This window comes from Medicago sativa, chromosome 3 (assembly GCF_051527215.1).
Source record: "Medicago sativa cultivar Bolivia chromosome 3, Bolivia_mono, whole genome shotgun sequence".
Taxonomy (NCBI): Eukaryota; Viridiplantae; Streptophyta; class Magnoliopsida; order Fabales; family Fabaceae; genus Medicago; species Medicago sativa.
In genome coordinates, this window is record NC_140751.1 from 47931609 (window position 1) to 47943767 (window position 12159).

Genomic DNA, 12159 nt, shown 5'->3' on the forward strand with positions numbered 1-12159 from the left:
AGCAGGAGAGCCTTTGCTTCTTTGACCTTCTTGCTCCCTTCATAATTTGAACAGAGAGAAGCAAACATAGCTTTAGCAGTGGATTTGTCACTCATCTTCATGTATTCTGCTTTGGGTATGGCAGTGACAAGAGCTCCTCTGATAATATGATGCTTCTTGTAAAGTTTCCTCAGTTCTGGAGTATGTTTCTTTCTATCCACAGCAGCTCCTTCTTCATCAAGGACTAAATCACCAACACCATCTTCCAGAATATCCCATAATTCTTCATCTAGGCTCATGATGTAACTGTAAAAGTTGGTCTTCCACCAAGAGAACTCTTCAGCATCTCCATTGAACTTTGGAACTTTTCCAATACTGGTTTTCTTACTATCACTATAATCATGTGAGACATGTTTATAGCTAGTATCACCAGGACCAGTAGGAGTAGGAGTAGACATGTTTTTCTCAGATCTTTGACTGTTGCACGGTTAAGTGTTACACAACAGACCAAGGCTCTAGATACCAATTGAAGGTGAGAAAAACACAAGAAGGGGGGTTGAATTGTGTTTTAGAAAAATTCTTCGTTTCTCCTAAAAACTGAACACACTGATCAGAAGCTAAGCGAGACAGCTTCTGAAGTGATAATCAGAATCTAAATGCAGCGGAATAAAACAGAGAGAGAGAGAGAGAAGAAGAACGACACAAAGCAATTATACTGGTTCCTTCCACAATCCGGAAGTAGTCCAGTCCCCCTTGCACTTCCAAGGAGATTTCACTATGAGTAATATCTGATTACAAATGCTCAAGCACACAAGCAAGAGACTTCCAATGCTCAAGCACACAAGCAAGAGACTTCCTTTGCTCAAGAACACAATCAAGAGACTTCCTGCTCAAGCACAACTGCAAGAGACTTCCTAACTAAACAAAATTACACAGAAAATTGTTTAAGGTTGAACACTTGATATACAATCAGAGGTGCTCACAATACAAATCAGATACAGACTCAATGGACTTAAGAATTTCTAAGATATGACTTTGAGACACAGAAATTCTAAGTGAATGCAGAACAATTTCAGCAGAGGTTTGGTACTTGTGAAAATCTTGTGAGTCTTTCGTTCAGCGTTCTTGCATTACCAATTCTCTAGGTCTTCACTCCTTTATATAGAGGTGTGAGAGAGACGTTGTGAAATTGCCAGCACACCAAAGAGTCGTTGTTGAAGCTTGATCTTTCACCAATAATCTTTTGCCTGATTTGGCTGTTGTCCTATGAAGAACAAATTTGAAATCCATTCCTTATCCAAAGGAACATCTATGCAGGCGAAACCGTATTCTGGAGCTGTTTTCTTGTCCTGTAGCGCGGACACAAAACAGAGTAGTGGAGAACGTGGTTGTACAATTCGTACAAAGTACAATGTCAACGCTTTCGTCCAAATTGCAAACACACGCCTTCAAACACCTTTGAAATGACCGTTGCAAACTCCACTAATCCTTTGTTTGTGTTTTCGAATCCAATAGACAGCTTTTGCATTGATAATTCTTCAATTCTTGATTCTTTGCAAATCCAGTTGATATTCAGCTTCTGGTGAAATGGCTTCTGATGAGGCAGCTTCTGATGATGCAGCTTCTGATGATATGACTTCTGCAGCTTCTGATGACGCAGCTTCTGATGATGTGGCTTCTGGACCTCTTGTCTTCAGAAGCACTATTCTTCAGGAGCAGCTTACTTCAGGAGCGCTATTTCTTCAGGAGCAGCTTGACTTCAGGAGCGCTTTTTCTCTTCAGTAGCAAGTTGCCTTCAGGAGCGTCCAAGCTTCAAATTTTTGTTGTTTCCATAGCTCTTTATTTGCTCATTCAGAACCAATGATGATGTAACTTTATAATTATGGTCCTGTACACTTGAACAAATATTAGCTAGTCCAATTTACAATTTTTAATACCTTGTTATCATCAAAACCCTTTAAGGTTCATTGTTAAACACATTTTGTTCCAACATTTTTGAATAAGGAAAAGATATGCATAGTGTGTTACGATATAAAGGTGCATTATATATATATATATATATATATATATATATATATATATATATATATATAAGATAAGTATAATTTTTTTAGGCATCTACACCTTTTATGTGTGTGTGTGTGTGTCTATATATATATATATATATATATATATATATATATATATATATATATATATATATATATATAAGATAATCATAATTTTTTTAGGGATCTATACCTTTTTTTGAAGAAAAGACATCTACAATTTTACTTTTAATTAAAATCAAAATTTTATAACAATTATACGCATTAGCGTAACAAAAAAACAAACACACATAAAGTATTACTCTCAACGCTAATATGTGTGTCTGTATATTTGCAAGGTTGAAGAAAGAAAATAAAAATATTTTGTATCATTAAATGATAGCGTGAATAAAACTATTTGTGAGCTTGTTATGATTAAACGATATTTAAATTAAATATATAAGTTATAAAAAGATAATAAAATTTCTTTGAAAAAAAGGTAATAAAATTAAATGGAACCTCCTTAAAAAAATTAAATGGAACGGCTAAAAAAAATATTAAATGGAAGAAAAAAAACATATTGAAATATAATATTAGAAACTATAAGAAAAGGTTCTCAACTTGAATTGAAGGGAGATGTTTGTGAAATAAATTGTCGAGAAGTAGTTTTTTGAAGTAGCATTCAACAACTTTTGGCCAAAGCTCATTACATTCAATTTTATGCATTAAAAAAAAGTACCTTTTTTAGTAAGTACACTTAATTGATATTGTACTTGACCTAACTTCTCCTTAAAAATGTAGAGAAGTTGAAAAAAAACCGGGTCAAAAGGTATCTTAATCTCTCACAACGGCTGTGTAGAAGCAACTGAATTTGGGAGAAAAAATTCGAAAATAGTTAAAAATAAAAAAATTGGAAAATAGTCAAAAAAAATTAAAAATATGAAAATTGGAAAAGAGTTAAAAAAAAAAATCGGTGAGGTAGCACTCAACCAAGCAATACTAAAAAAAATTATATGCATTAACGTAACAAAAAACAGACAGACGGACACAAAATATTACTTTAAATGTTAATGTGTGTGTATATATTCGCGAGGTTGAAGAAATGAAATAAAAATATTTGGTATCATTAAATGACAGCGTGAATAAAAATATTTATGAGGTTGTGATGATTAAACAATATTGAAATTAAATATATAAGTGATAAAAAGATAATAAAATTCTTTTAAAAAAAAGATAATAAAATTAAATGGAACGGTTCAAAAAAATAAAATAAAATAAAGTTAAATGAAAAGAAAACACATTGGAATATAATATTAAAAAATAAAAGAAAAGGTTCCTAGCATGAGTTGAAAAGAGGTGCTTGTGAAATATATTGTAGAGAGGTAGTTTTTTAAAGTAGCATTCAACAACTTTTGGCCAAAGCTCATTCCATTCAATTTTATGTATTAAAAAAAGTTTCCGTTCTAGTAAGTACTTAATTGATATTGTGTTTAACCTAACTTTTTCTTAAAAATGTAGAGAAGTAAAAAAAAAAAAAAAAAACCCAGTCAAACGGTATCTTAATCTCCCACAGCGGCAGTGTAGAAGCAACTGAATTTGGGAGAAAAAATTGGAAAATAGTTAAAAATAAAAAAATTGGAAAATAGTTAAAAGTTTTTAAAAATATAAAAATTGGAAAACAGTTAAAAAAATCGGTGAGGTAGCACTCAACCAAGCAACACTAAAAAAAATTATATGCATCAGCGTAACAAAAACATAGACAGACAGACATAAAATATTACTCTAAACGTTAATGTGTGTGTGTAAATATTTGCGAGGTTGATGAAGAAAGGAAATAAAAGTATTTGGTATCATTAAATGACAGTGTGAATAAAAATATTTGTGAGGTTGTGATGATTAAACAATATTGAAATTAAAATAATTGATAGTGTGTTTGACCTAACTTCTCCTTAAAAATGTAGAGAAATTTGAAAAAAGTCAGGTCAAACGGCAATGTAGAAGCAACTGAATTTGCGTGAAAAAATTGAAAAATAGTTAAAAGTTATTAAAAATATAAAAATTATAAATGTATTAAAAATATAAAAATTATAAAATAATTAAAAAAAATGGTGAGGGGCAAAATGGGAAATGCACCCTAAAAATGATGAGGTGGCACTAACCACACCCCATCTATAGGAAATTACAAAAATGCCCCTCTTAGTGGCAAAATGGTAAAATCATAGGGATTTATATTTTATATAGAGTAAGTAGATGCATACTTGAGGGTTATCCTACTCATGTCTTATTAAATGCATACTTCCATTGCATCACTCGAGAATGAGCAATGTTCAAGTTTGGGGGTGGGAATTACCATACCCCTAGTTTAATGAAGCCTTTGATTGTGTCTATTTAATTGTGGTAATAATGTATTTTACTTTGCATTACTCGAGGACGAGCAATGATTCAAGTTTGTGGGTGTGATAATAGGAAAATTTGTCGGTTATTACCATGCATTTATCTCCCATTATATGTGATCCTCGAGTGCATACAAAGTCTATTTATTCTTTATTTAGTTTAATTAGGGTTTTATTGTTTTAAGAATCTTTATTTCAATTTAAGATGTCTATTTGAGTTTTAGGAACATATTATGCTTTCTAATGTTTGTTTGAATGAAGGTCGTGTGAAGCTATTAGTGGACAACACTCACAATGGCCTCTAGGTTGCCAGGAAGCTATGCGAAACTATAGCTCTTTACATCTTTCCTCGAGAAGTTGTACGAAGCTATAGCTTCCATCTTAGCGTTGTAGCTTTCTAAATCTTGCAAACCTCTATCTTTACCAAGTTAATTTCTTAACCACATTTTTTCACTTGAATTTCTAAATCCTTTTTATATGCTTTATTTACTTCTGCATTTAACTACTTTAGTATCTTAGAACCTTGTCTTTGTTATTTGTCTTTTTGTATCTTAAATAATTAAACTTAGTATTTGAAAGTACTTAGAACTTACCCACAACAATTCTCGTAGGATCGATACTCTACTTACTCTTTTTATTACTTGTTGCGACAATATTGTATACTTGCACTTTGTATGCATTGGAGAATAGGTAACTATTTTTCGAGCATCAGTGGACACCCAAAAACCCTAATGACATCATTAAGTAAAGACTTAAGTGTACTTTTGGCCCCCTAAATTTCAAAATGTTGCGATTTTGTCCCCCCTATTAAAACAAATTAAAAAAGGTTGGCCCTCTAAGAATTAGACCCTTTGCAATAATCATCCTTTTTGCCAATTTTGACTTATTCAACGCATAAATGACAGGCCACATGTGTATTTAATGAATTAAAAAAATTTAAAAAGCCATAATCATTTTTAACTTAAATAAATTAAATTAAAAAAATAAGAAAAAATTAAAAAGGAAAGAGACACGTGGCATAATCTCCCTTCTTTCTCTCTACCAACCCCAGACACCGTTACTACCTTCTGATGGCTTCTTCTTCTTCCTCTGGATTTCAACCCTAAATTTCATTCATTTCAGATCTATTCTTTTCACATCTTCTTCCTCCGGTAACTTCAACAACCCATTAACTTCATTCTAGATTCACCAACTCAAAACCCTAATTTCATTTTCATTCCCAAATCTCCTTTTCACCATCAAAATTTCTTAAACCACAACAAGCCATCAACATTAACTTCAACAAAACGCAAAACCCATTTCGAAAGTCACAAACTTTTCACAATTTCGTTCAGAAATGCAAGACCACACTTTCTCTGCCGCAATTTAAACCACATATCACCACCACCCATAACAGCCACCATCGTCGTTAAAACAGAACAAACAAGAAGGACACGTTTTCCAACTTCTATCAGGTCAGATCACGTTTCGTTTGGTCTGTCATTCATCAACAGTTGGTGGGTTGATGGGTAGACCGTTTCGCAGCTCCGGCGAGAAACCGGATGCAAAATCCACTGATCCCGTTGAAAATTATGGTTTCTAATGTTACGAATAATAGTGGTTCTATGATTAGGGTTTGAGTTGTTAATTTTTTGAATTTTGAATGGAATGAGTTGTTGATTTTTTTCTGGTTTGGGTTGGATTGGAAGTGATGAAGATAGACATGAACATGAAGAATGATGAATATGTATTGTTTTGGGTTTTATTTTTAATTTTTCAATTTTTTTAATTTAATAATTACACTCGTGGCCTGCCACATAGGCGTTGAATAAGTCAAAATTAACAGAAATATTGCAAAGGGGCTAATTCATAGAGGCTAAATTTTTTATTTTTTTAATAGGGTGTCAAAATCGCAACATTTTACTTCCTCCGTCCCAGATTAACTGAGACATTTGCTCATTTCACACGTATTAAAAAAAATGTATAAATGAATGAGAGAGAAAAATGGTTTTAAGTGCTTTTGTTAAGTATTGGTGCATTCTCCACTACCATAAATGTAAAGTGGAATATATTGAATTGAAAGTGATGAAAGTAGTATTAGAGTTATATTTGGAAAAAAGTAATTAATGTTGTATTGAAAGGTGAAATAGATCAATTTTTTTGGGACAATATTTTTTTGCAAATGACTCAGTTATTATGGAACGGAGGGAGTAAAACTTAGGGGGCCAAAAGTACATTTAAGACTAAGATAAAAAAGAATCACGAAATGTATGAAAAATGTGATATATTGGTGATGTGATAAAAATAGAGAAATAGGGAGGATATAAGAAGTTGAATAAGGGTACAAAATTTAGAGACTATGAAAACCACAAATGAAAACTTCATACTTGTTTAGTTTTGGCCATTGGTAAAGATCCTTGTGAACTTCATATTCTTTTCTTGTTTCCCATTTTTGTTTGTTGTCCATTTGTTTACTGAAAACTAGTATTAAGTTTATTTAAGAAAAAAATTGTACTTGAATTTAGAATTATTATATCACCACCTTCTTAAACGTTCTTTTATGTTTTTGTTTTACGTAAATTGAATTTAGAATTATTATGAAATCACCTCGAAAAACTATGTAGATTATTTTTAGGCAAAACAACCACTGAGATGAAGTGCATCATAATAATTAATTGAAGACTTAATAATCATATATTTGATTTGCTGTAACAATAACATAGTCGACTATCAAGATAGTCTTTGGACAATGATGGGACTCTTGACATGATGGGTGCCATCTGACCAAATAAGTGATGAGGAAAACACTGTCTGATTTGATTTTGCTTCCCCAATAACAGTGACAACAAATGATTTTTTTTCATGTAATGATTTGAATGATAGAAGTTTTGGTTCCACACTAATCTTGATTTTTGAATTATGGTGGATAAGAGTAGCCTTGTAGGTTGAGTTGTGAAAACCAACATTTGTAACTGTTCTATGAATCTTGACGTTGACACGTTTATGTACAGGAATCACCATTGCAGGATAGTTTATATCTTTCATCAAAGATCTTTTCGAAGCTTGATGGCAACTTGAATTATCTCCACTGATTTGTTTTATTTTGTTGGCATCATAACCATAATCACAAAGCATTTGCACATAATCTTGCTTAGTAATATCATAAACAAGTCCAGGGTGAATGGCTTGTTGTGGATTGATATTTCCAGATCCATAAGCAAACTCACCAGCCAAATCATCATAATGACCTTTCACTGGCTTAGCTGTTGTCATGATGGCAGATTTGATAGCTGCAGGTGACCAATCTGGATGAAATGATTTCACATACGCAACAACTCCAGCAACATGGGGACAAGACATAGAAGTTCCAGACATAATGTTGTACTTAACCTGTCTTTTGTCACTTGTATCGTTTGAGGGTGACGCTAGAGGTGAATATGCGGCTAAGATTTCCACTCCTGGGGCGCTTATATCTGGTTTCATAATTTCTGGGACCAAAGGATTTGGGCCACGAGCAGAGAAAATTGCAATTCTCGGAGCATTGTTGTCGTGGAAGATCTCACTCTTCAAAATTTCTGCTACAGGGTATTTACTTGAATTTGTGTAAGATTGAACATGAACAAAGTCATTTGTTTTCAAGTTAAGTGAAGGCTTTGAAGTTACAAAAGAAGCATCAAGCTGAAACTTTGTAACATTAAGGATTGAACCAATTGCACCATTTGCATAAGCCAGGTCACTACCCATTGGTGATCCACACAAAACAAGTTTACCCTTCACCATATTTTTGTCTATACAATCACACATTTCAGGGGATGCATTTCCTCCAGCTAGACAAGCTTGAGCATTACGCACAGCTATCGGAAATTTTTTGCCATTTGAAGGAGTGGTATTAATTGACTTACCAATAAAAGTCTTTCCATTTCCAAGAATGACCTTATCAATGAATTGACGATCTATGCTAGTTGCAGCAACAGTAACTAACCAAGGTGCTCCACTACAGACGCTACTTTGGGCAGGGCCAGTGTTTCCGGCAGCCTGCGTTGTGAGTATTCCTTTCTCCATGGCATGAAAAGAACCAATGGCAATTGGATCTTTCAGAAAATCGAAGGCATGTAGGGGACCAAGAGAGACATTGATGACGTCAACTCCATCAGCAATCGCATCATCAAATGCCGCTAAAATAGCATCACCATTGCATTTACCATTTTGTATATCGCCACATATTTTGTATGCAGCAATCCTTGAAGATGGGACTCCACCTCTTGCAGTGCCTTTTGCAAGACCATAAAAGCTCACATCCTCCACCTCTCTTCCACCTGCCGTTGATGCTGTGTGGGTTCCATGACCAACACTATCTCTTGCACTCACATCTCCATCACCATAAAATCGTGCTCCGATGATCTTGTTGTTGCAACTGAAATTACCACCCCCTGCACAAACTCCCTTCCACTTCTTTGGAATAGGACCAAGTCCTAATCGATAAAAAAAAATCAAATTAACAAATATATAACTAATTACTACAATCTCCTATTCATAATGCATTTTCTTCCTAAAACATAAACAAGACTATTTCAAAATGTTTCCTAAAAAAAACTATTTCATAATGTCCTAAGAAACTAATGACCAACACCATTTATAAATAAATAAATATACATAAAAATGAAATAAATTCAATATAATAATCACCTTAAAAAAATTAATATAATAATAAAAAATTAATCTACTTGATTAGTGTATCATTTTAAGTCTGGTGAATATTTTGTATATACAAAAATTATGAAAAAAAATAGCTACATATGATAATTAAAATAGATAAGATATTTTGATTGCCACAATGAACTTACATACACACAAACATGTTTACCTTTATCATTGAAACTTTCAGATTCTGGCCAAATTCCGGTATCTATGACTCCAATCACCAAATCAGTCTCAGTAATTTGATCTCTTTTGATTGATTGACGAAGTCCAAGGAAGTCCCAAGATCTTGTGGTTTGAATGTGAAACTCTTCACTTGGAAATACAGATATCACGCCTTTCATGCTGGCAAGCTTTTTCCTTTGTTGATCGTTGAGTATGGCAGCAAAGCCATTGAAACTCCTTTTGTAACTACGAACCAAGTGATTTTCTATGTTGCCACCAGCAATGACTTGTTGTAACAAGTTGCGATGATCAGAGGTTGGGAAATATGGTACTCCCTTGGGAAGTGAGCCCATGTATACAATGTAAAGTTTAACGTTTTTATTTCCTGTTTCAGTGGCAACACACACGAAGGAAATTATTAACGCTAAAACTAAGGACATAATGAATAAGAAAACAACATTATATGTAGCCATTGTTTGTATTTGTAAAATGGTGAATGTGTAACTCAAACCAAAACATTGTATTTATAGACGCAATAAAGTTAATATAAATGGAAATTGTTACAATATATTAATAAAATAGTTTAATAATTATTATTATGTGGTCAAAATAACATTAATGCTATTATGACGTGGTCAAAATTCTTTACAATTAAAATTCTTTACATATATGTTATAAAAAAAACCTTACTATTATTATTATTATTATTATTATTATTATTATTATTATTGTTATTATATATATATATATATATATATATATATATATATATAAATAATACCTCACAAATGAAGTTAAAAAAAAGCATTAATAAATTTTGTTTTGGACCGGTCAAAGACCTAAGGCCCAATTACTTAGGCCTAATAACAAGCCAAGGTCAAATACCGCATTTGACAATATTACTCACAATACACCCCTTCCCAGCGAGGGGAGCGCATGGAGCAACTGAGACCTGTTCAAACGAATTGTAACGTCTCTTTCCCTTATCCCGCAAATCTCTCCTCGGCGGTTACACTTGTCACGATTTTGTAACCACCGGACACACGTGTGCCATAAAACGGCTCTGTAAACATTCCACCTCAATATAAAGGGGACTCCTCGAAGTCCCCAAGGTAGAATCTTGATGAGCCATAGATAGTCATATTTATTGCCTTATTTAGTTTAGTTTTATTTTAGATTTGATTTAGTTTTATTGCATTTTATTTTATATTAGAATATTTTACTTCAAATTGTCTTTTGTTTTATTTTAGGAATAAATATATGGTGGAAGGTGGCTTGGAGTGAAAGAAAGAGGACTGGAGCAAATACAGCGCAAGAATACGAAGATACGGGACAAAAATATGTTCCCCCAAACTCAGAAGCTTGGCACGGCCCGTGCCAACATGTGGCACGGCCGTACCCGTCCCCAGGATGCTCTTTTGCTGCTTTTCTTCGGGCCCAAGTTACCCTGTTGCAGCTTTACCGTTTTATCCCTTTAGTTGCTTAGTTTCTAAGTCAGATGTAAAGCTATAAATAGAGTAGCTCTCCACCATAAACAAGACACCTTTACTTTGTTTATTTCAATTGTTATTTTAATAAAAGTCTTTATTTCCCTTTTACTTTCTTTGCAATTTACTTTACTGTTATTTTCTCTCTTCTTCCCCCATGTCTACGATGAACATGAGTGAGTAAACTTCTTTGTCCTGGGATCGTTGGATAAGTCTAATGACGTAATCCGGATCAAGCCAAATCTTAACCCCTAATTAATTGTTACCCTAATTCCTAATCTAAATTCACCGTTTTAACATGAATTAATTATTATCAAACTGTGGAAGCGAACGCGGAGGGTTTGATAATGGTTAATTCATCATCACAGATAACAATTCATAAAGCGAACGCGGAGCTTTGATATCCGAACAAGTGAATTTAGACAAGGTTTGCGAAACATGAGAATAGTCTAGCAAACCTTGGGACACATAAAGTTTCGATCTTCAAGGGTCCCAAAGGCAATCACCCATGAGAATAGGTGTGGTTGTTGGAGGGATACACTCACTGACTTCGAGAGGAGCTGTGATATGCTAAAGAGAGACTTGTCCTTAGTAATTAGGATTAACGTTTAATTATAAGTTTAAGGCTTGCTTGTGAAAAGATTCGTTATTATGGCACTCTCCAACTTCTTATTTCTTTCTCTTCTAATCAATTTCTAAAAGCTAATTGGATTGACCAACTCCCTAGCGGAACGATAACTCTACTTACTACTATTACTTCGATAGGCCGTGCACTTGCGGTTTGGCCCTATCAAGTTTTTGGCGCGCTGCCGGGGAATTAACTAATTTAATTAGCTTTTTCTTAGTGATTAGAACTCTCTCTTCTTCTTTCTCTTTTCTTTTAATTTTTTTTTTATTTTTTTTATTTTTTATTTTCCTTCACCATTAACTTCTTGGAAAGCACAAAAATAATACCAACATGGCTGAAAGACGTGCTCTTATAGAATACGTGACTCCTTCAACGGAAGAGCCATATGCTATTATTGTGTACCCAACGGTTGAGGGTGAAGACTTTGAAATTAAGCCTGCCCAACTTAAGATGGTGCAGCAAAATTGTTTTTCGGGATCCCCCGATGAGGATCCCAATCTCCATATCTCAACTTTTTGGCGGCTCACTGTGACATACAAGAAAAACCAAGAAACTTTAAGACTGCATCTCTTCCCTTTTTCTCTAAAAAATAAGGCTCTTAACTGGTTCCATTCCCTAAGAGTTGGTTCCATCACCTCATGGGACCAATTAAAGCGTGAATTTCTCATCCGTTTCCTCCCCCCATCAAAAATCGGCCAACTTAGGGAAAAGCTTTTTCAATTTACTCAAAAAGAGGGGGAATCTCTTCATGATTCATGGGGACGTTTTAAAGAAATGCTTAAACTTTGCCCTCTCCATGGTCT

General features: G+C 33.7%; 1 protein-coding gene and 1 non-coding gene across 2 annotated transcripts; both read right to left on the reverse strand.

Moving 5' to 3' along the window:
* Nucleotides 1-7026: 7026 nt before the first annotated feature.
* Nucleotides 7027-9733, reverse strand: LOC146937848 (subtilisin-like protease SBT4.3). Its single transcript, XM_085751941.1, has 2 exons — nt 9243-9733; nt 7027-8850 (listed from the first exon to the last, which is right to left on the reverse strand). The coding sequence occupies exons 1-2, from the start codon at nt 9712-9714 to the stop codon at nt 7109-7111; spliced, it is 2214 nt and encodes a 737-aa protein (XP_085608067.1). The 5' UTR covers nt 9715-9733; the 3' UTR covers nt 7027-7108.
* Nucleotides 9734-12052: 2319 nt separating this feature from the next.
* LOC146937849 (small nucleolar RNA R71) lies at nt 12053-12159 on the reverse strand. Its single transcript, XR_015033734.1, has one exon. It is a non-coding gene; the product is annotated as a small nucleolar RNA R71 (small nucleolar RNA).